Raw genomic sequence first — 21,377 nt, forward strand, 5'->3', positions numbered from 1 at the left:
CTTTGCAAGCACCTGGACCCTCCTTCCATGCTCTAGCCTCTACCTGCCCACTGAACTGCTGGAGGCAGCATTCCCTGTAATGACAGGACACTTGCTCTGTGGTCTGGCCCTGCCCTCTGTGCTTCTTATACATGATTGCTCTACCTAGAACACCACTCTCTGCTCACTCCCTAGAAAGCTCCTGCTCAGCCCAGCACACACACTGTCTCCTCTCTGGTGCTGTTCTGCCTTCCCAAGCTGTCATCAGAGCCCCACTTTGGTTCCCACTTCTCTGACACAGGCATCTGTGACAGCAGTTACCTAACTGGATTGTCCTTGCTGGCCTGATGGTCTCCTAGCTCATCAGGGCATCTTTAGAGCCATGGGCTGTCATTTAACCATGCCCAGCACCCCACAGAGTAAATGTCTGGACTTTACGGGAGCTACCATTGGGCCAGCTACAATTTGTGGCATTTAATGAGCCCCAGCCCTAAACACCTACACTTCAAGCCTCACCAGGTGGAAGCCTCATTTGGACTGGGTTTGGACTCAGCCCCTGAGGCTCTGGGCCTCAGTTCACCTGCCTCTGCCCACTTCCTCCTACAGCATCCTGGGAGAATGGCGAGAGTTGCTGAGCTCTGGCATTCCTGGGGGATGAGTTTTCCCACAGCTGCCTCCTCCAGGTCCCTGTTCCAGCTTCATGGATGTCATTGATGGACTCCAGGAGACACTCACCTGGTCTCCCTGTAATCACTTCACTTGCTAATTAACCAAAAGCTCTGCTTCTATCGCTTGAGTTTGTAAACAAGGACATGAAGAGCAGTGAGAAGAGGTAGGAGTCTCAGTCAGGTGGGATGAGGGGATCAGTAAAGAAAGTGTTATTTATTCACAGCAACTGAAGACTAATAGTTTTGGGTTTTGTGTGTGTGTGTGTGTGTGTGTGTGTTGCTGGGGATCAAACTCAGGGTTTCATGCATGCCTGGCAAATGCTCTACAACTGAGCCACATCCCCAGCCCGAGAGCTAATAGCTTTAAAGGTTCAAATTTAAGATCACATATTACTCAGTGTTTGAAAAAAAGAGAAATGAAGCATTATTAATCTCTCCTACTCCACTAAGGTGTGGTCAAGCACATTAATTAGGAGTGTGCACTGGGTGTGGGGGGGTCACCGGTCAGAGCCAGGCCTCCCTCCTGTGAGCTGTGGAGCTTGGCCACATCACTTAACAACTCTGTATTTCAGTTTCTCCCTCTGTGAGAGGAGGGTAATACCTTTTCATAGATAGTTTGAGGTAGACTTCAGATGATACATTTAAGGAGTTTAATGTCACACTCAGTACACTGTAAAAACTCAATAGAAGCTATTAATACTGTTATTGTAGGTAAAAGGGGAAGACCTACTTTAAGTGTGTAGATATTTAAGATAAAACTTGCATCAGATATTCATAAATTCCCCCAGTTCTGCACTGGCTATACAAGTAATAGATGCTTATAAAGAGAAGTTAGGTAATACAGAAAGATAATAAGAAGAAAATTAAAACCACCTGTTATCACTAACTAGGGACCGCAGTTACCCTTGTGATATATTTCTTTTTCCTTCCCTTAGTTGAATATTCAAGTTCACATTAAGGCATGGCCAGTTCACATTAAGGCATGAGCATTTTCCTGCGTCACTGTGTACTTTCTAGTCTTAATGTTGGTGCCAATAATAGTCCACCAGGCAGATGTGTATCGTGTATTTAATCATCCTAGGCTAAGGGTGGGCTTCGTGTAAGGCTTCTCTTAAAATGGGGAGAGGCTGGTGTGTGCCGCCAGCCGTCAACGCTGTGCTTTAGGAATTGCTGCCCAGCTGCCTCCCTGACAGAAAGCATTGCCGAGCCCCCTGCCCACTGCTGCTGCAGCCAGCTGCTTGCCAGCTTTCCATGCTTTTGCCATCCTTGAGGGACATGTTGTGTGCCAGGACCTCGCTAGGCACTGAAGACACAGAGATGAATGATACAGTCATTCCACATCTTCCAGTGCTCAGTGGGGGAGGGTGCTAAAGCAGAGGCCTGGGCAAGCGTTTCCTGGCAGCCTGCTCTGCACCCAGCCCTCTGCCAGCCACCCAGCCATAAGTGAGGCAAGTCTGTCACCCAGTTGGGAGAAGAGAAGTTTATGAGGATCTCCCACTCAGAGGCCAGCTACATGTCCTCTCTGATGTCTTCAGCAGCCCCGGCCAGGCACAGTGAATCCTGGTATCATCACTTGGTCTCATGGTCATCTGTCCACCTTCCTTGTCATTTTACAGCTCCTTCAGAGCAACAGCTGGTCCCTATTGCCAGGGCCTTGAAGTGTGGATGAATGTGTTATAGTTGTTTGAACATCAAGAGATGAAATTACTCAGGGGCTGGAGTTGTGGCTCAGTGATAGAGTGCTCGCCTAGCATGCACGAGGCACTGGGTTCAATCCTCAGCACCACGTAAATGTAAAATAAAGATATTGTGTCCACCTAAAAAAAAAAAAAAAAACTTAAAAATAAGGCCAGGCTTCCTGTGGAGCCTCAGTCTGAGGTCTCAGGTGTCCTGGGGCATCATGTGCAGTCTCCCCAGCTTGGCCCTTGTTCCTGTGTTGTGGCCTGGGGGACCACACCTCTGTCCTCTCCATGCCTTAGGTCAGAAGCCAGGTTATTCTGAGCACCCCCTTTCCCTTCCTCTCTCAGCAAAAAGTGTTCTAAGTTGTACCGATTTTACCTCCACAGAGTTGTGAATCTCTCTCTATTCCACTGCCCTCCTCTGGTTTGGATTTTCGTCACTTGGGCTATGATCTGTGGCAAGGCCTCCAGCTTGGCTTCCTCCAGTACAGCCTCCCTGCTGCAGCTTAGGGCATGGACCTTAAAAGTGCAGACACATCCATATTGTTATCCTGTTTAAAGCCTCGGATGCTTCTCCACGCCTATTGTGTTTTTCTTTTTCTTTTTCTTTTTTTTTTTTTTTGGTACCAGAGTTTGAACCCAGGGGTGCTTAACCACTGAGCCACATCCTTTTTATATTTTACTCAGAGATAGGGTCTCCTCCTGCCTCAGCCTCCCGAGCTGCTAGGATTACAGGCGTTCACCACCATGCCCAGTTTTTTGTTTTTCAAACTGTGTATAAATTGGTTTAGTGGTGGATAATAACCTTTGTTGTGTGTCAGATAAAATTGATTAGGATTGGAAGCATCCAAGTGAATCCCACATAGGAGGTTTTAAGTATTGTTTTGTGAGACTTAAGTTTCTGTTTTATACACACATACAAATATGTGTGGACGGGTGGTGGTTTAAGCCAGATGTTTCCATGTGGGTCACAGACAGGGAAATCCCCTGGCCCCTCTGTGTGATATAGTGGCCCCGAGACAAACTCTATGCAGCTGTGCTGCCTTGCCTGCCACCCTCCTGCTGAAAGCCTGACCTGGGCCATGGGTGCTTTTCTCCTCCAGTCTATGAGCTCCAGAATGCTCCATTAACACATCTTTATAGGTCTCTCACCAGTTATGGTGATACTCCATAGGTCTGGCTGCCCCACTTGTCTTTAAAGTCCTCAAGGTCAGGGTTGAACCTTCTTCAGCCCTCTGCTCAACTGCCCCAGGCCTGACCTGACTCTAGCAGCAATAGCCACTTATGGTTTGTCTGTCATACGATAAGTAGTTTATGTAAACGTCATTTAATCCTCACAAAAGAATGGTGAGAGAGATCATGAGGCACAGAACTATTTAGAACATCATGTACCAAAAGCCACATGGCTAGTGAGTAGTAAAGCTGCATGACACCCACATTTGGGTCTCTCTGGCTCTAGAGTCTTGCTACTCCCACACCATTAAGCCTTTTGAATATTTGTTACATGGATGTGGTAATGTCCTGCTTCCTCTTTGGCTCTAGACTATGTGTGCATGTGTGTGTGGTGCTGGGGATCAAACCCAGCACCTCACCCACACTATAAATGCTCTGCCTCTGAGCTCCATCCCTACCTCTCAAGATTTATATTAGTGCATTGCTTAGGACTCAATGTATGGTTCTTTGGGACAGCCTGTTTTCCCAGGGCACTTTGAATATAGGAGCTGTAAGGAAGGTGTCAGTCGGTGGACACCTATGTGCACCTCAGGCATGTGAGTTCAGCTGCCAGTGAGAGTAGTCCAGCTCTCGATGAGCCCTGCGGTGCATCCATTCTCAAGAGGTCTGCCCTTGCTTGCTTGTCCAGTGCGCGGCAGACGCAAGACACTTTTCTTTGTTTCCTTTCCAGGTGGACCAGCGGGTGTTCAGAGACCTCATGAGTGAGAAGCTGCCTCGATTGCATGCCCACTTTGAACAGTACAAAGTCGACTACACCCTTATCACATTCAACTGGTTTCTGGTGGTTTTTGTGGACAGTGTTGTTAGTGACATCCTTTTTAAAATATGGGACTCTTTTCTTTATGAGGGACCAAAGGTGGGTTTGCCCAGCTCAGCTGTTCTCAAAAAACATGCTGTTGTCTGTGTTAGTGGTGGTGAGTGGCTGGTTCTCCTGGAACTCATGAGATTACCATGGCACCAGAGTGAGCTCAGTGTGGTGTACCATCTGAGAGCTTGGGAAACAGCAATTATTTGCTCTTTATCAAAAACAGCCTGGGTCTGGAGTGTGGCTCAGTGGTAGAGCACTTGCCTAGCATGTGCAAGGCCCTGGGTTCAACCCCCAGCACTTAACACACGCATTCACAAAAAAACAGTCTGCTCTAATCACTGTGCTAGGCCTGGGAGTTTTGGTGGTTCATGATCTGAATCTCACTATCCATCAGATAATGGTGGTGTTATCTCCATTATATGGATGAGATAGAGGCCCAGAGATCTAATAAGCAGAAGATCAGGGGGCAAGCTCAGGGGAGCCAACTTCAGAGACTTCATGGCCACAAGCCTCCCACCTGGTCTGTTGTGTGTTCTAAAATCAGTTTTTAATTAAGTAGTACATTTACATATTAAACTTAAGTCATATAACTAAGGGTATGCAGAGGAAAGATCTCCCTGCTCCCCAGTCTCCTAGTTGCTCTTCTCAGTGTATTATATATCCTTCTCAGAGTATTTTATGCATCTCTAAAAAATTTTCTAAGTCACTGTATCTTAGAGATAGTGACCTACCAGGGCATACAGGTCTGACTCATATATATTTTTTTAATAACTCTGTAGTATTTCCTTGTACAGATGAGCTGGAAATTTATATCAGAGCCCCTGACAATGGCCACTTAGGTGGTTTCCAGTCTCTTGCCACTTCAAACTGTGCTACAGGACTCTCTTGGCACTTTGTCTTTCTACAGTACGTGTGTAGGTGTAGCCCTAGAGGTAGAAGTGCCAGCCTATGGTAGTCCATCTGTAGTGATGGCGGTGATGCCTGATCCTTTGCAGAGTGGCCTCACCAGTTTATACTCCTATGGCAAAGTTTGAGTGTATGTTATTACCCACCCTCAACTTAATGCCTGACATAGTGCACTACCAGTTTTATAATCAAGTCTGTCATTATTAAAAAGGTTTCTCAGGGCATAAATAGTGTTCCTCTTGGGCCATAGGTAAGGTTGTAAAGAGAAAGATGACCTATTTGAACCCTGTAAATACTGCTTTCTAAATATGAGAAAGTGCAGGTTGGTGCAGATTATCCATGGTCCTTAGATGTGGAAAAAGCTATTTGTTCCAAAGCTGCTCAAACTTCCAAGACCCCAGAAATCCATTCCCCCTAGCTTCAAAACAGTACCCCCAAACAAATCAATAACAAAAATTGCTTCTCTTTCATTGTATTTAAAAGTCAGCAATTCAGGTCCCCATTCACTAGCTGAGATGGGAACTGCCTCTAAGGTGGAGATTTCCAAGACTCAGAATCAAAAACCCCTGGTTTTATTTTTGTTTTAAATTGATTTCTAGGCTGGGCTTGGTGGTAGACACCTGTAATCCAGTGATTTGAGAGGCTGAGGCAGGAGGCCAGCCTAAGCAACTAAACTAGGTCCTAAGCAACTTAGTGAGATCCCATCTCAAAATTTTAAAAGGCTGGGGATGTGGCTCAGTGGTTAAGCACCCCGGGTTCAGTCTCTAGTACCAAAGAAAGTTGATTTCTAGTTCTAGTGTTCGCTAAAAGGATTCCACAAAAGTCTTGTTGCTTCAAAGGGAGGTTTGGGCTGAATTATTAAAAACCACCAGAGAGTTTATTTTCCCATAAGAAAGGGCCTTGCCCAGCCAGTGGAAGTCACCCCTATAAGTGTCTGCCCCAGGGCGGGTCATCTCCAAAGCCCTGGGAGTGCCCTCCCAGTGCCAGACTTGTGCCTAGAGCCAGGGTGTCTCTGCCTCCATTTATAGATTTTCCTGTCCTTTCCACAGGTGATTTTCCGTTTTGCCCTGGCACTTTTTAAATACAAGGAAGAGGAGATCCTGAAATTGCAGGACTCAATGTCTATATTCAAGTATCTCCGTTACTTCACTCGTACTATCCTTGATGCGAGGTGAGTCCTCAGGAGACTGTCCAGATGTCAGGGGAAAGGGCCACCTGTCCTCTGTCTCCTTGAGACCGCCTGTCCTTGCTGTCTTCCAGCCATTGTGGGGTTCTGCATGAGAGAGGGAATTTCCTTCCAGTGAACAGGAATGGGAAGGAGGCTGGCCTTCCAGAGACTGGAAAGGAATTGAAATGAAGATGGTCTCATCCTCACTCTCACAAACACAAATCCCATCCAAAGCCATAGTCTCACATGGCTACAAGCATTTGCAGAGTATCTACTATGTGGCAGGACTGTGCCAGGCACTGGGGTTGATAGATGAGCAACAGCGCCTGAACTTGAGGCCTCAGTTGGTGAGCAATGTGATGAGGAAGCCCAGGCCTGGGAAGAAACTAGGCTGGGAAGGGGCAGCGGGGAGCGGAGGGGCGAGTCTGTCAGAGCTGCCCTCTGGGCGTACACAGGTCGGGAAGCAAGTGTATTCTGAGAGCTGTGGAGAAGTTTAGCCAGGTTCTTGCTGGTGTACATGAGCTTGCAGCTGGGCCATAGCAGAGCTGGACTGTCCAGGTTCCTGGAGATGGGGCTCAGGACTTGGATCTTCAATCTAAGTGTTGGGAAGTCACTGTAGCTTAGGCAGAAGGATATGTCAAATTGGGATGGGACTGGCCACTGGCAGACCAGGGAATAGTGGCTCTTTGAGGGGTCCAGGGAAGAAAGGTGGTGGCCTGGAGAGAGGTGGCCCCAGAGATGGAGAAAAGTGATGGGGACAGATTGAAGAGAGTGAAGGAGGATTTGAACTTGGAAGACCCTGGGTTTCTGGCTTGGGCTGCCAGATGTCTATGAATGACCATGAATCATTTTGCTTCTGCCTTCCCCATCTACATGGTTATTTCCTGTTGGGGGCTGCCCTTGTCACTATGTCTCCTGGACAACAGTTGGTTGCTGCTCTGGTCCTGGAAGTCAAATTGGCAGCAGAAGATGGTGGCTGAGGACTTACAAAGCCTTCTTGAGGCCATCACCATTGTTAGGCTTTTAAAAATAGTTTCAGCCTTGTTACCAACTCTAACAACAGTGACCTTATTTTATGAGAAAAGATAGATCTGAGTTGGGTACAGTGGCACCCCCCTATAATCCCAATGACCCTAGAGGCTGAGACAGGAGGCTCACAAGTTCAAAGCCATCCTCAGAAACTTAGTGAGGCCCTGAGCAAGTCAGCTACACTCTGTCTCAAAATTTAAAAAATAAAATTAAAAAAAAAAAAAAAGAATTGGGGATGCAGCTCAGTGGTTAAGTCCCCCTGGGTTCAATCCCCAGTACCAAAATAAGTAGACAGATAGCTGGATGGATGGATGGATGGATGGATGGATAGACAGATAGATAAATAGGAAGGCTAACTGAGAATGATATTTGCCTTTGAAAAGACTGATGCTAAATCCTAGTTGAGCCTTGAGGATTCTTGTTAATCTCACATTGGTCAGGATTACTTAAAATGGCTGAGTGAACTTCCTCATGCCAGCAGTGAACTCTATTGAGAGCATTTTGGTTCCAGAGACGAATCTTGCCTAAACCTGGATAGCCTTGTGCTGGAATCCTCAGTCCCCCTTCCTGTCACCACCAGGCCAAGCTGGGCAGCTCCCACCCATCTTGCATTGTCCTGCAGCGCCACCTGGTGAGCAGCTCTTGGTGCAGTTTTCCCTTTGCTTTAGAAAGCCAAGGCCATCAGACCAAGAATTACCAAATGCATTATGAATGACAGCAGTATTACTGGGGATGTTGTTGAAAGACTACAGATGTCCTGGCCCCACCTTTGTGCTGGAACCCCAATATTTTATAAGTTCCCCACACAAGCAGTTCCAGTGAGCACCAGTTCTGCAGTACATCGGTCATACAGAAAAGGAGAGAGGAGGCAATGCAGCGGCGCACACCTGTCATTCCACGACTGAGGAGTTCACAAGTTCAAGCTTTAACAACTTAGCAAGACCCAATCTCAAAATAAAATCTAATAAAGGTTTGGAGATGTAGCCTAGTGGTAGAATGCTTGTCTACAGGTGCAAAGGCCTGGATTCAATTCCCTATACCCCACCCCCCAAAAAAAAATGGCCAGAGGGTCAGGGAACGAAATTCTGCAGTTCTGTAGCCAGTTGCATTCAGGAGCCATTGAGTTAAATGGTATTGACTTGTGGGAGTCTGTGAGGAGTTGAGTTTTATGGGTAGTGACTTGATTTCCCCTTGTTCCCAGCAGAGGCCACTGGGTCCAGTCAGTTCCCATTTGACTGGAGGAGTAAGGGAAAAATGTTAATTTAGTACTCTCGGTGTTCACTTTATATAATCAAGAAGGGGGACTTAGTCTTGGGCTTGTGGAACCTGTGGGCTCAAAGCTCCAGGAAAGAAGGGACTGGTCTCGTGGGCTCCTGGTACCTGGTCCCTCACCAGCATTTCATTTTCCCCAGGGTTTTCAGTATCCCCATCAGCAGGCTGAGTATGTGGCATGTGTCCCGGTACTCACTTGGGGAGTCACTGTGTTTAGGCTTACCCTGACCTCTGGTGCTTACCTGTCCTGAAATGTACAGGGGAACTTGGCATTTGAATAAAGCCAACCTTTTCTCTCCTTCCACCTCTTTGCAATAATAATCCTCTGTATTAGAGTTAGGCAGATCAGAGGAGTAGGTGTTTTAAATATAAGAGGCAGAAATCCTAGGGCTTGTGTATTCTTAATTTGTACATCTGTGTTAAATGTGGCCCAAGCTGCTGAGCAGCAGCAGGAGCAAATGGTTTGCTTCTGGTAGAGACAGGAGGCAGTCCTTCTGCCATAACAGCTGGGCCCAGGATGCTGGGCTTGGCAGAAGAATGGGGTGTGGGAGGTGGTCAGCCCCTCAGTGCTAGAGCCTCCAGCTCCTCTCCTGACACAGTATGGCTGGCCCTTGAAGCCTGGAGAGCCATAGCCAGACCTTGGGACTGGTCTTAACTCTGTTTTTATAAAAACTATTGACTGGTGGTTAAAGACAAGTTATCACAACTTTAAAACTCTTACCACACATGTACCACACATGTCTATCACATCCACCATCATTGCTAACCCCCTGCCCCCTCCCTTGCCCTCCCACCCCTCTGCCCTATCTAGAGTTCATCTACTATAAAAAGAAAAAAAAAAACTTTTATCTTAAGTCAGTGCCTCGATCTGGGGATAATGTGAAAGGCTCCAGCTGCCTCATGTTTCTGGTCAACGCTGGTCATGTTGCTGCCTGGGTCTGACCGTTGTCACCAAGTTTGCTTGTTCATCCATTCTGGGGGAATTAAGTCTCAGGACAGTCTTCCTGATTATCTGCCCTGTGTGTGGCCTGATGGGGGCACTCATTGCACCTTCCCTCACCAAGCAAGAGTCAGATGTTGTTCTCAGAACCAAGTAACACCCACACCCTAGGAGATGACATTCTTGTTATCCCATGTGTGGACAAGGAAAGAGGCCAAAAGGGGGTTGGTGGCTCAACTCTGCAACTCCTAGTCACATCTGCAGGGGAGAGCTGGGATCTGAGTCTGACAGGCAGGCAGGGCCTTTCGCTCAGCCACTGTGCCTCCTTGCCTGTCTGCAGGACGTAGGCCTGGCCTCCCTGGGTGGCACACACCCTCCCTGCTCCCCAGCCTCTGGGTTTTGCTGCGGTGGGGGCTTTGTGAGCACTTGCCTGAGCACTGCTGATGCTCGTCTCTGCCCTTCGTCCTGCCAGGAAACTGATCAGCATCTCCTTTGGGGACCTGAACCCCTTCCCCCTGCGCCAGATCCGGAACCGTCGCACCTACCACTTGGAGAAGGTCCGGCTGGAGCTGACAGAGCTGGAGGCCATCCGAGAGGACTTCCTGCGTGAGCGGGATACCAGCCCTGACAAAGGCGAGCTGGTCAGCGATGAGGAGGAGGACACCTAAGTGGACGTCCACCCAGGATGCTGCTCTTCTTCCCTTCACAACCAAAGTGTGTCAAAAGTGTGAACTGCAGGGACATATCTGCTTGTTTAAATGCCAGAATGTAACATCTGTGGTGTCTGGGAATCTGCTGGGCAGATGTCCAAAGCCAGACTGCACTTTCTTAGTTACCATTTGGGGGCAGGGTCTCATCTGTTTACAGCCATCTTCATGCTACAACATTTGGCATTGTGATCATGCTTTTTGCCTGATTGGTGAATTGCCCCTCAGTTACCAGTTGGCTGTTTCTAAGAGCCTGTTTACAGCATCTGTCAGCTGTGTTGGTGTTTGACCCTGTGAAAACCATCCTTTGCTGGACCTCTCCCAGGTTCTTTTGTACATAGGAGGCAATTGTGTACATCACAGGGCTTGAGAGTTTGGCTGCTTCAGGTGGCATAAGGTCAATGTGAAATGAGGGACTTCCTTAGAAAAGTAGACACATTCCATGTTCAGAAACAGCCTCCTTAGAGAGCCCAAGAATCTTGGCTTCAGCTGCCAGCCATGCCCCACTTCTGGACTAGCTTTTGCCATCTCCTGCACAGCATTTTAAAACAGTAGCTCCCACCCTGCGTCCGGGAGGGCCTGGCTCTTCAGCCAGCCCCTTGCACTTCTCATCTCAGCTTGTGATTGAAAATCACTGGCTGTTCTCCCCTGCCTGCCATGTGCCTGACTGTCTCTGAGCTTCTATGGAATGCTTTGCTTTGTATCTGGGAATGGCCTTGTAGAAGCCACTCTCCAAGTGTGACTCAGATAGGAGTCTAAGTTAGCTACAAACTGCACCTGGCATGCCCCTGATTGAGGGAACAGAGGAAGCTTTTGGGGGATTGCTTTTCAGGGTGTTGGTGCAGCTGCTGGGTGAGCCCTACTACATGGCAGAAACCTCGGCCTCCCCAGAGGGGGGCAGTGCTCCTGATGTCCCTCACCTAGCTAGCAGGTCTCCTTTGGGGACCTGAACCCCTTCCCCCTGCGCCAGATCCGGAACCGTCACACCTACCACTTGGAGAAGGTCCGGCTGGAGCTGACAGAGCTGGAGGCCATCCGAGAGGACTTCCTGCGTGAGCGGGATACCAGCCCTGACAGGCTCCTTTACTTAGAGCTAAGGCTTGGGTGACAGTCTTCCTGCCACCCTCGCCACCCAGAGCACCTTTGTCCTCAAGTAAGGATGTAGGGTCACTGTAGCCTCTTGATTTTGGGCTGCCTAGGCAATTTCTAGGGACTCGGAGCACTGCCTTTTTGAAGCCAGGAGAGAGGCTTTGAGCAAGGAAAGTTGTTTTTGCTTAAGTCCTGTGGACCATCCCTAATGTGCGGATGTCATGAGAGAATGTTTTCTGGCACAGTATTACTCGAACACAAGAGAAACAATTTTAAGTGGAATATTTTACACTACCTGGACACAAATCAGAAACAATCCTTAGTTGATACAGACATACTCAGACTAAGAATGGAAGCGATGCATGTTCAAGAAGTGCTTTTTCCATAGCGCATGGTTTTCCTGTTCATCTTTTACTGTCAACATCCTAGCAGTTCTGTGGCTGAGTTGGTAGTTACAACTTGGCCTGTTGACAAGAGCAAGCTCAACTTCCTGGGCTTAAATTGCCTACTTTCTTAAGGTGTAGGGGGAACTGGTCCCTGTGTTTAGTCAAAACTCTTTTCTCTTTTCAGATACTGGGACTGTATTTATCATTGTGCACATCTGTAGAACAGTTGTTTGAAGCCCGGCTTCTTCAGGAAGCTGCCTGGGAGCAGGGCAGGCGTTGCAGTCTCACTACTGTTCTGGGGACTGCTGGGATCAAGTGCTGGAGAACCCTGCCGCCACCTTGTGAAATAGTGGCTGTCAGCTTAGGGGACCGCTGTGAGGAGGTGCTTGGGACTATGGCTAGGGCCCCATGGATCAGCTTCAGCTGTCCTCAGCTTTTAGTTCTCAAGTCAGTTCCCCCTGGAAGATGCCATCCCCAAACTTCCATGTACAGGAGCTAAAATGCTCCCTTTAGGAATGGACTTATTTTATCCAGTTTACCCTGAAAAAAATGTTTCTTAGAAAGCACCTGGTGGAGCACTTGCCTACCAAGCATGAGGCAGTGAGAGCGATTCCCAGAGGAGATGGACTGGGGACCCTTTCCTGGGGTTTCTTCCTAGAATAAAGTGCTTAATGTCCAGGGGGCTGAGAAGGAATCGTTGACCTGGTTCCAATTTGGGTCAGGAGGAGTGCCCTCCTTCCATAGCCAACACTTCCCCTTCCCTCCCTCCACTGAGGAGAGACCTCCTCCTATCTTCCAGGGTCCCAGGTCCCTCTACCTCCCCTGGCCGCCTGGCAAGTGCCCCTTCTGCACGCTGCTGTTCATCTGAACCTTTGTTCTATAGCCAGCCCAGGGCCCCTGTGTGGTGGCCCTTGCAAGCTGAAAGGGTGGCCTCCAGCCGGCTTGCCTAAATGTGGGTGCCAAGGTAAGGGGAGCACCTCACACCTAGTGGGAATTCCCAACTCTGAAATCGATGGTTCTTTTTTTTTTTTAAATGGGTTGAACCTGTTAATACTTTTGTATATTTTCACTACAGTTTATATTTTTATAGGATATTTTATCAAGGTTTTTCTAGAGTCTGTACATCTATTTTATATAACAAGTTCTATTTTGTGTGCACAACTCCCTTGTATGTATTTATGTAAACCTGAGCCTCCTGGTTGCTCCCTCCTGTGCTCCTTTTGCCTCCAGCCTTGACTCTCACTTTTGCTCAGCCCTTTCCTCACCCCAGGTAGCCTCAGTCGCTACCTGTAGTCACGCTGATAGCAGACTACAGATTGCTGGGAACGATTCTGGTGTCAACTGCACCAGAATATTATATTGATATAGGAAGTACTCTAGCCAAGTACCCAGTCTTTTTTTTTTTTTTTTAACTAAATGTGTACTGCACATCCCCCACCCGCTGCTTTGCAGTATTATCTTCCCCCCTATGACCGGCAGCTGGACCCAGCAGCTGGGCGGCTGGGTGGCTGGGCCTGCTGGGAAAGTCCCCGCAGGGGAGAAACTGGCTGCGAAGCCCCATGTGTGCCACTGATCATTCCACCCCTGCTGGGCAGCTGGAGGAAGAGGGACGCTGCCAGGTGACTGTCCATTTATATCACAGCAGCTTCTATGCTGTCTTCAAGTTAAATTTTGGAATTATAAAGGAAAAAATAAAGTAATCTGTATAACATTATGCCTTGAAAGGCATTATATTTCCTTGTGACAGGGTCTGCCCCAAGGGCTTGGAGAGCAGGACAGGGGCCAGGGTGGGGACCTCTCCAACCTGCCAGCCTGGTGATTCTGGGTGTCCCTGCCCATGGTTCCAGTGGGGTGGAACAGGACACGTTTGTCAGCAGTGGTCACTCTGGGAGACCCTGAGAGGTTGAAGCTGAGGGCAGAGCCTGGGAGCCAAAGCGGAACGCTGTTGCTGCGCCTAATGAAGCCCCTGCCAGAGAGCAGGCGCCCTCTTCCCGCCAGCTGTACCATGCCCTGCCTGAGTCATGGCTTGTTTGCCTCCTGTCTGGGCTGACAGCTCAGGCCCTGCTGCCACTGGGGACACCTCTAGCCATCACTGGAAAAACACAAAAATGATTAAGACCAAATGTCTTTCCATAAAGCGGGGAATCCAGCAAGATTCCCACATAGATCAGGCCAGGACCGGGATGCCGCTTCTCCTCTGGGAACACGGAGATTCAGCAAGTCTAGAGATTCCTGAGGTCACAATAGTAATGGCAGAGCTGGGACCCCAGGGCTCTGCCACTGTGCCAGCCCCTACTCCCTAATCCTTATAAGAGGCTGCCACTGAGAGCAGTCTTGATTGAGCCCTGGGAAGCCATTACTCAGAGCGTGGGCCTCCTTGGGCCAGTAGGGCTGCTTGTAAACACAGACAGGAAGTGAGCCTGACACTCTTCCACCCTCTGTGGTGCTTGCTCCCGGTGACTGGCTTTCCTGAATGACCTCTGACAGACTGCCCTGGGAGTCTGCAGGGGGCCCTCCGCCTGCCTGGTCAGAGGAATCAACTGCTAAGGGAAGTCCAGAGCTCAGAAAGGGAGATGGGGACCAGAGGCCTCCATCAGTCCTCTGTCACCAAGGTATGTGGCCTTGAGCCAATCACTTCCCTCAGAGCCATGGGCTTCTCACCTGAAAATGGGGCATGTTCAGGACCAGGAGGTGTGAGCATGTGGAACTGAAAGCAGCTAAGCACACACCCTCCTGACCTCTAGGGCAGCTGCCTCTGCTCCCACACACTTCTAAACCCCTTCAGTCCTGTGACACTTAGCACTGACTATTTCAGCCCTCTGATATTGTTTGATGTCTCAATCCCCAAAGAGTGATTGCCAATGTGTTCCCTCAGTCCTGAGTAGCCATATGGCCCACGTCCAGTGCCTTCATAATGCCACTTGCATGGCTTCAGGGCCCACTCACCTTAGAGGCTGGGAATACTGTATGCTGGAGAATAGAATGTAAGAAGTGTCCCCTCTCAGAACTTCAGTGCCCCAAACTTGGAGAAGGAGGCAGAACGTTTTTCGGGAGGAGGACCAAACCCAAAGCTAGGGGAAGGGGAAGATATGGGCTGGAAAAAGGCATTTGTTCATCACCTCCCTACCCCTGGCTTGGGCCCAGAACCCTCTTCAAAGCAACTTCATGCCCAGCTGCTCCTTGCTGTTTGTACCAGAGTCTTGCTCCATGGGACTAATGTTTTGTTGTTGTTGTTTTAATATTTTTTTAGTTATACATGGACACATTATTTTGTTTATTTTTATGTGTTGCTGAGGGTCGAACCCAGGGTCTCACACGCGCAAGGTGAGCGCTCTACCAGCTGAACCACAACCCCAGCCCCAGGGGACCAGGTTTTATAGGTAGGGAAGGAGCACCCTGAGTCAGCCCTGAGTAGCCCAGTCCCATCTCTGAGCATGGAGATAAAGGAAAGGGACAAGTGGGGACTAAGAAGGATGAGACTGGCCAGTCTGCTCTTCCCCTCTCCACAGGTTTGTGCAGAGGAATTAGAGGGTCAGGGAAGTGCCCACAGGAACCCCAGACCCCGTCACCATTATGGTGGGGTAGTCCTGTGGTTGACAAGGTAGCCTTTTTTTTGTTTGACAATGCTTGGGGCTCATCCCTGTGAAACACATGACTTTGAGGAACTTAAAGTGGGGGTCCCTGGAGAAAGGGCTGGGGTGTGTGTGGGGGGGGGATGCTGCTAGCAGGAGGCAGAAGTAAGAGGTGTGAACAGGGACTCTCAGGACTGTGTCCCTTGCCCAGAAGACCTTCCTACTCCTATTACCCAAGCTTCTGCAGATATGCCCCCTGTAAGAAGCCACCCTCCACTCTGACACCAGGCCTCCCATGCCTACAGTAGGCGCCATTCTCTGCGTGGATTCCTTGGCTGCCGATCTGCCCTCACCCACCCTCAAAGCAGATGAAAATCTATCTGTTGAAGGTGGGAACAGAGTATCCTAGAGGATCGAGGGTGAGGAATGGTTTCTACTTGAGATTTCCCAAATCCAAACAAAGCCAAGCTGAGCTTTGGAACAGTAGATACTCATTTATATAAAACCATAATTATAAATGTTGCACAAATAGAATAAAAAAATACCTTTTTTCAAGGGAAGGGGAGTCCCCAGCGTGCTGCTGAGGACTAGGGGTCAGGAATAGCACCATTAGGGCGCGAGGGACGGGGCTCTTGACACAGCCCGACACGGGGCGCTGAGGTCTGTGCGTGGTCTGTCTGTGCATCCTGGTGCGCGGTGCGGGTCGAGGCTCAGGTCAGCATCATGCCACCCGCTGATGACCTCGGGAGGGGCCAAGTGGAGGACAGGAACGGCAGCATTGGGCACGGATGGTGGGCAGCTGGCAGCGGCCCAGCAGGCGCAGGGTCTCACAGAAACCAAAGGACAAGCGATCCCGCTCGCAGCCTGGGGATGGGGTGAGACCAGCCAGTCAAGGCCAAGGGGCGAGGCACCCCAGAACCAGGCTCCACCACCCTTGTGCTGGGGTGAGGAGTGTCCCTGAGATTTTAACCTGTGCTGTCTCACCTGCCACCACTTCCACCCATCTGCCTTAAAGAGACTTCAGCAGCCAACCTCAGGGAACTGGGTTCCCAGGTTCTGGACGTCCTCCCTTGGATCCCCAGTAGAAAGCCACCAACTGTTGTCCTTTCACTTGGCCTATCCCCAGAACTCTGGAGAACTGACACTGTTGAGTTCAGGTTTCTGGAGGAAAGGTCCTGAGATCCCATCCCTGACCCACTCAGGTGTCCATGAATAGCCAAAGAGCCTGCTCAGGACTGGGGGCCTCCAATCTGCATCCTTGCTCACCCTTGGTACCTGACAGATACTAGCACACAACTGAGTCTCAGATACTTATGCCAGCTTGCAATGTTCTCTGCCCCACGATTCTGTCACCCCCTCTCAGCCCGAGTACACCTGACCTGCCAGATCTCTGTGACTACCTTCCCTGACGTGAGCCACGTTCAGGCTGAGATTCTAGGTCAAAGGCCAGAACAGTCTCATCTTGGGCCAGTCCCACACTTCTCAGCTGTGCAATGAAGCCCCGAGAGGAGGCCTTGGTCAGGGCCAGACGGGCCATCAGTGGCCACCAGGAATTGAGAGCAGGCCTCCTGGGGAGGGAGGATACAGCAGCTGTGTCTGTCAGTGGGGATGAGGCTTGGCTGGGTCCCTACCCAGTGGCTATCAGAGCTATTTTGGGAAGTGGCTTAACTCCAGCCTCCTGGCCTTGCTCCCAATGCCGTGGCTGGTCTGCTGCTGACAGCCCCCAGCTGCTGCCAGGGCCTTGCTCACTCCAGCAGACTCCCAGGGGAGGAAGAGCAGGAGGGCAACAGCCACCCTGGGACATCCTTGGGCTTGGCAGAGGGCACAAGGCAGCAGGCAGGGTCCTCCACCCTGGCTTTGGGTAGTAACTCCAAACCACACATCTGCACCACCTGCATCTAGTCGCTTGTGGTGACCTAAGACCCTGAAACAGGCTCCTAACTTCTGAGGCTGTGATTCCCTCCTATCAATAACCTCCACCTCCACAGGCAGGCGGATGTGGCCATGCTGGGTCACTTATCTTGCCACAGTGACCACACACCCTGGAGTTTCCAGGATTTCCAAATGTCCTGCCATACCACCCCACAAACCATCAAAACATCCTGGGAATTCTAGGGACTTGGGGTCCAAGATACCTCCCAGGGTAGTACCCTTCACTGGTTGCAGAAGAAAACTCTTCATTTGCCATGCATGACCTCCTCACACAATCCCCTCTTTGTAGCCCACCCCAACCCCTGGGAGACCTTGCAAGTCCAGAGCCTTCTGAGCCAGGCCTTTCCTTGGTTTTAGGTCCTGTGGAGCCTCAGTTCCTGCTCTATCTCCCATCTGATCCTCACCACATGGGATCATAAATACCCAACTCCTGGCTGGTTCTGAGCCCAGTGTCAGGGATGAAGAGGAGCCATGGCCCTTTAGCCCTGAAGCCAAGTGCTGTGACGCCTGCACCCAGCTTGAGCTATGTCCAAGAGGTGTCTGGGATGCTTGTGGATGAATGCTGAGGGTGGGTGAGAGCAGGGCAGGTGGATGCAGGGGACTGGCATTTCTACTGGGTCTTGAAGCAGGAGGGCCATCCTGCTTTCTGGGGTCAGAAAGCATGGCAGTGGCTGCTCTGGCCCTAAGTAAGGGCTACCTAGGAGCCAGCTACTGGTAGAGAAGGCTGTGTTGAGCAAGGGAGAGTAGGTAGATACCCAGAGGCCCTGACCCTAACCCTGATGGCAGGTCCAATAGCCACAGACTCCATCCTAGGGACAGGGGGCTGAAGCCAATAGGCTTGGGGCACTGTTCTTAGTATACACCGTGCCAAGCCTCTGGATTCCCCCGGTTGCCAGAGGCAGCCCTGGGATTCTCCCTGACACTGCAACGGAGGATGACCGAGGCTGCCAGAGGGAGGAAGTCATTTTTCCCAAACACCCTCTAAGTGCCTTTGCAGTGTGGGCCTTTCACCCCAGGCTCCTACATGACGGTTGCCAGCCCCTTTACACATGAGGAAAGGAAGGCCCAGGGGAAGAATGGAGTCCAAGGCCAAACAGCTGGTGAAGGGAGCCCAGGTGCTGGGTCCAGGGCCATATGTTCTGTGTTCCGGACTGCTGGGGGCAGGAAGGAAGTGGTGGTGGTTGAGGCGGGGGGAGGGGGGTGTCCAGAGCCACCTCTGGCCCAGGTTCTTTACCAAGAGGACCCAGCTGGCCAGGAAGGCAACAATGCTGGAAGTTAGCAGGACCCTGGAGGGAGGTCCTTCCCGTGCTTATATTACTCACCCCAGGCAGCCCTCACCTGGCCGGGAATGGACAGTCCAGAGCTGGGCGTGAGGCTCCCCCAGGCCCAGCTTCCACACAGCCACAGGATATCCTGGCCTCAATGGGGAATAAGACCCAGAGCGAAAAAGATCTGCCTAAGGTCACACAACAACTTAGGAGCCAAGGCCACCCCCTCCACCCCGCTGAGGCTAGAGAAGCTATCTGCAGGATGCCCTGTGTGGCTGGGATTCCCCTTGGCAGAGTCCCAGCACAGCCCCAGCTTCAGTGTGGCATCCTGAGGCCACACACAGCTCTTGAGCCCAGACTGCAGCTTCAGGCTCAGCGGAGCTCGGGGGGGTGACTGTCTGATGACTCCATTTCCCCACTGTCCTCCTCACGCGGCCCGGCCCGCAGCAGAGTACAGGCAGTGGGGTCACTCACGTGGAGGCTCGACCAGCTCACAATCCTCGGTGCCACAGGGCCGGGAGCTCTCAGGCCAGGCTTCATGGCCACACTTGTCACTGTCTTCTTCAGGCAGTCCCGTCTGGGTATTGACACACTTGACTAGGCGCCGCTGGACACCACCGCCACAGGGGGCCGAGCACTGCATTAGAAAGGAGTTGAGTGTCCCTGGGCCCAACCTTCACAGGCATCCCTGGGCAGTGCCTCTAGGAAGCCAGTCCTTCACCTGGTGCCAGATCAGCAGTGGGCCTAGTCCCATTCCCAGGGCCTACAGTGGCACTTGGACCTACTCCCACTTGCAGGATCTGCTTCTGCAGGGGGTGAGGGGGTCTAAGAGCAGCAGGGAGCATCCCCAAGTCTTTCAGGGCAAGCCCCTCACAGGAGACTTGCCCAAGTGGCCTGAGCAGAGTGGGCAGAGACTTGGACAATACAGCACAGTAACCAAGGAACAGGGGGAGGACCCACCACAGCCCATGGGCAGCAGAAAGGTAGACCTTTATCAACCAGGGCCACCACGCTGATTCAGGCTGTTAGCAGCTAGGGGTCTGGCCATTTAAAAAGCGCTAAAAAATAGGCTTAACCTGTGCCAACATTGCACCAGGATCTGTGTTTTCATTGTTATTACTTCACCTAATCCTTCCACAGCTGTGCCCATTTGACAAATGGGAAAACACTGGCCGAGCAAGGCCAAAACAATCTGCCCAGAGTTACTTAGCAGCCAGTGGGACAAGGATCTAAACTCAGGTCCGCTGACTTCAGGGCTTGGCTCAGGGCCCAAATCCCTGAACTTCTCAGCCCCAAACAGGGGCTCCTTTTCTATCCCCTTCTGACACACTGGCCTGTGCTGTTCCCTGAATACCCTAAGGTCCTTGTTCCCGCCTCAGGACTTTGAAGAACATGGAGCTTTCTTTATCCTTCTCCTTGGCATTGATGAATCCTTGTCTCCACACAAAGTCCCTGTGGCCTGACATGACAGGACACATCCATTTTTCTCTTCATCTATTTCTCCCTGGCAAGGTGCAAGGACTCTGTCTGGTCACCTCTGTCTCTGCAGTGGCTGCAAAGAGCCCAGTACCTGGCACACACCCAACAGCTCACAGACTAAGAACCCAGCAGAGCCTGCTGAGCACTGCTCGGCCCCTGCTCACCTGGCCCCAGGGCCCCACCACCCACTGTGTGCAGGGGTGGGTGTTACACGGCCTTGTGGAGTTGGGTCTCAGCGCTTCCTCACAGAGGCCTGGCTCTGGGCAAGTCACCAGACGCTGCTGTTCTCCACCACCACAGGCCTCAGAGCACTAGGAAGACAGGGGAGGTGTCAGGCACGGTCAGGATCTGAGGGTGTCCCTGGGTCCCACCCCAGACTCCCAGGCCTCACCTCCCTCCAGGAAGAGGTGTACCAGCTGAGGCAGGGCTGGGCCCCACAGGGCTGGCGGGTGGGTGGCTTGGCAGGCCCAGGCTGGCAGTGGAAGGGCCGTAGCGGCCGGAGGTCCCGTGTATCCACACACTGCACGTCCCGCACTGAGGAACCTCCACCACAGCTTCGGGAGCACTGGGGACCAAGGTACCGGTGTGCGCACCCCACCCCCAAACACAAGACCCAGCAAGGAGTGTGGCAGAGCAGGAAGCAGATCACTCGCCCCAAGGAGGCACCAAGGGTGGCCAGCCCTGGGCAGCAAGGCAGGGATGGGACAGATAGAGAAAGGGACAAGGAAGAGTGGGTGAAAGGGAAGTCCAGAGGGAGGGGGTAAGTACAGAGAAAGGGAGCCAGCCAACAGGAGCAAAGGCTGGGACAGATTGAGCCAAATGAAGAGACTGAAAAGACATTTGAAACGAAGACCATCAAGCGCACAGACAGGGTGGAGCCTCCCCTGCCCTCGTCTGGGAGCAGAGACTCAGAGCCCAGGGCTCCACCCCACACCCTGGGGCTGCTGCCCTGGCTTGGTCTTCCCCTCACGAACCTTGCTCCAGTTGCCCGTGTGCCAGGCAGCACAGGGCCGCAGGTGGCAGCGGCGTGCAGGCTGGGGCCGACCAGCAGGGGCGCAGTCCTCGTCCCGGCCAGAGCTGCAGTGCACCAGCCTCCAGACGGCACCCAGGCCGCAGGTGGTGGAGCACTATGGGGCAGAGGCCAGTGAGCACCAGGCAATCCCGCCCTGCCAGACACCCAGAGCAAGGGGGTTGCTGGCCTTCGTGAGTAGGATCTCGGCCAACCTGGGACACCCTCTCCTGGTTTCCTTCTGCAAAATGGA

The 21,377-nt window shown here is 51.3% G+C and overlaps 2 protein-coding genes across 4 annotated transcripts in view; one reads left to right on the top strand and one right to left on the bottom strand.

Moving 5' to 3' along the window:
- The window catches only part of Tbc1d2b (TBC1 domain family member 2B), a 70,825-nt gene extending 58,874 nt beyond the window's left edge, over window positions 1-11,951 (top strand). Inside the window, exons 11-13 of one of the 3 annotated variants that reach the window (XM_026400525.2) lie at window positions 4,230-4,415; window positions 6,323-6,444; window positions 10,155-11,951. In XM_026400525.2, the coding sequence (XP_026256310.1) occupies window positions 4,230-4,415; window positions 6,323-6,444; window positions 10,155-10,350 (504 nt within the window). In that variant the 3' untranslated portion in view covers window positions 10,351-11,951. The remainder of the gene's footprint in view (window positions 1-4,229; window positions 4,416-6,322; window positions 6,445-10,154) is intronic. The other 2 variants (XM_077799816.1, XM_077799817.1) reach the window with 2 other exon arrangements.
- A 4,043-nt stretch (window positions 11,952-15,994) lies between these two features.
- Window positions 15,995-21,377, bottom strand: part of Adamts7 (ADAM metallopeptidase with thrombospondin type 1 motif 7) — a 45,989-nt gene continuing 40,606 nt past the window's right edge. The window contains exons 20-24 of the mRNA XM_026400521.2: window positions 21,090-21,242; window positions 20,507-20,680; window positions 20,280-20,426; window positions 19,111-19,273; window positions 15,995-16,300 (exon numbers count right to left, since the gene is read on the bottom strand). Of these exons, the coding sequence (XP_026256306.2) occupies window positions 16,158-16,300; window positions 19,111-19,273; window positions 20,280-20,426; window positions 20,507-20,680; window positions 21,090-21,242 (780 nt within the window). The 3' untranslated portion in view covers window positions 15,995-16,157. The remainder of the gene's footprint in view (window positions 16,301-19,110; window positions 19,274-20,279; window positions 20,427-20,506; window positions 20,681-21,089; window positions 21,243-21,377) is intronic.

The sequence above is a fragment of the Urocitellus parryii genome, chromosome 6, assembly GCF_045843805.1.
Source record: "Urocitellus parryii isolate mUroPar1 chromosome 6, mUroPar1.hap1, whole genome shotgun sequence".
NCBI classification, from domain to species: Eukaryota; Metazoa; Chordata; class Mammalia; order Rodentia; family Sciuridae; genus Urocitellus; species Urocitellus parryii.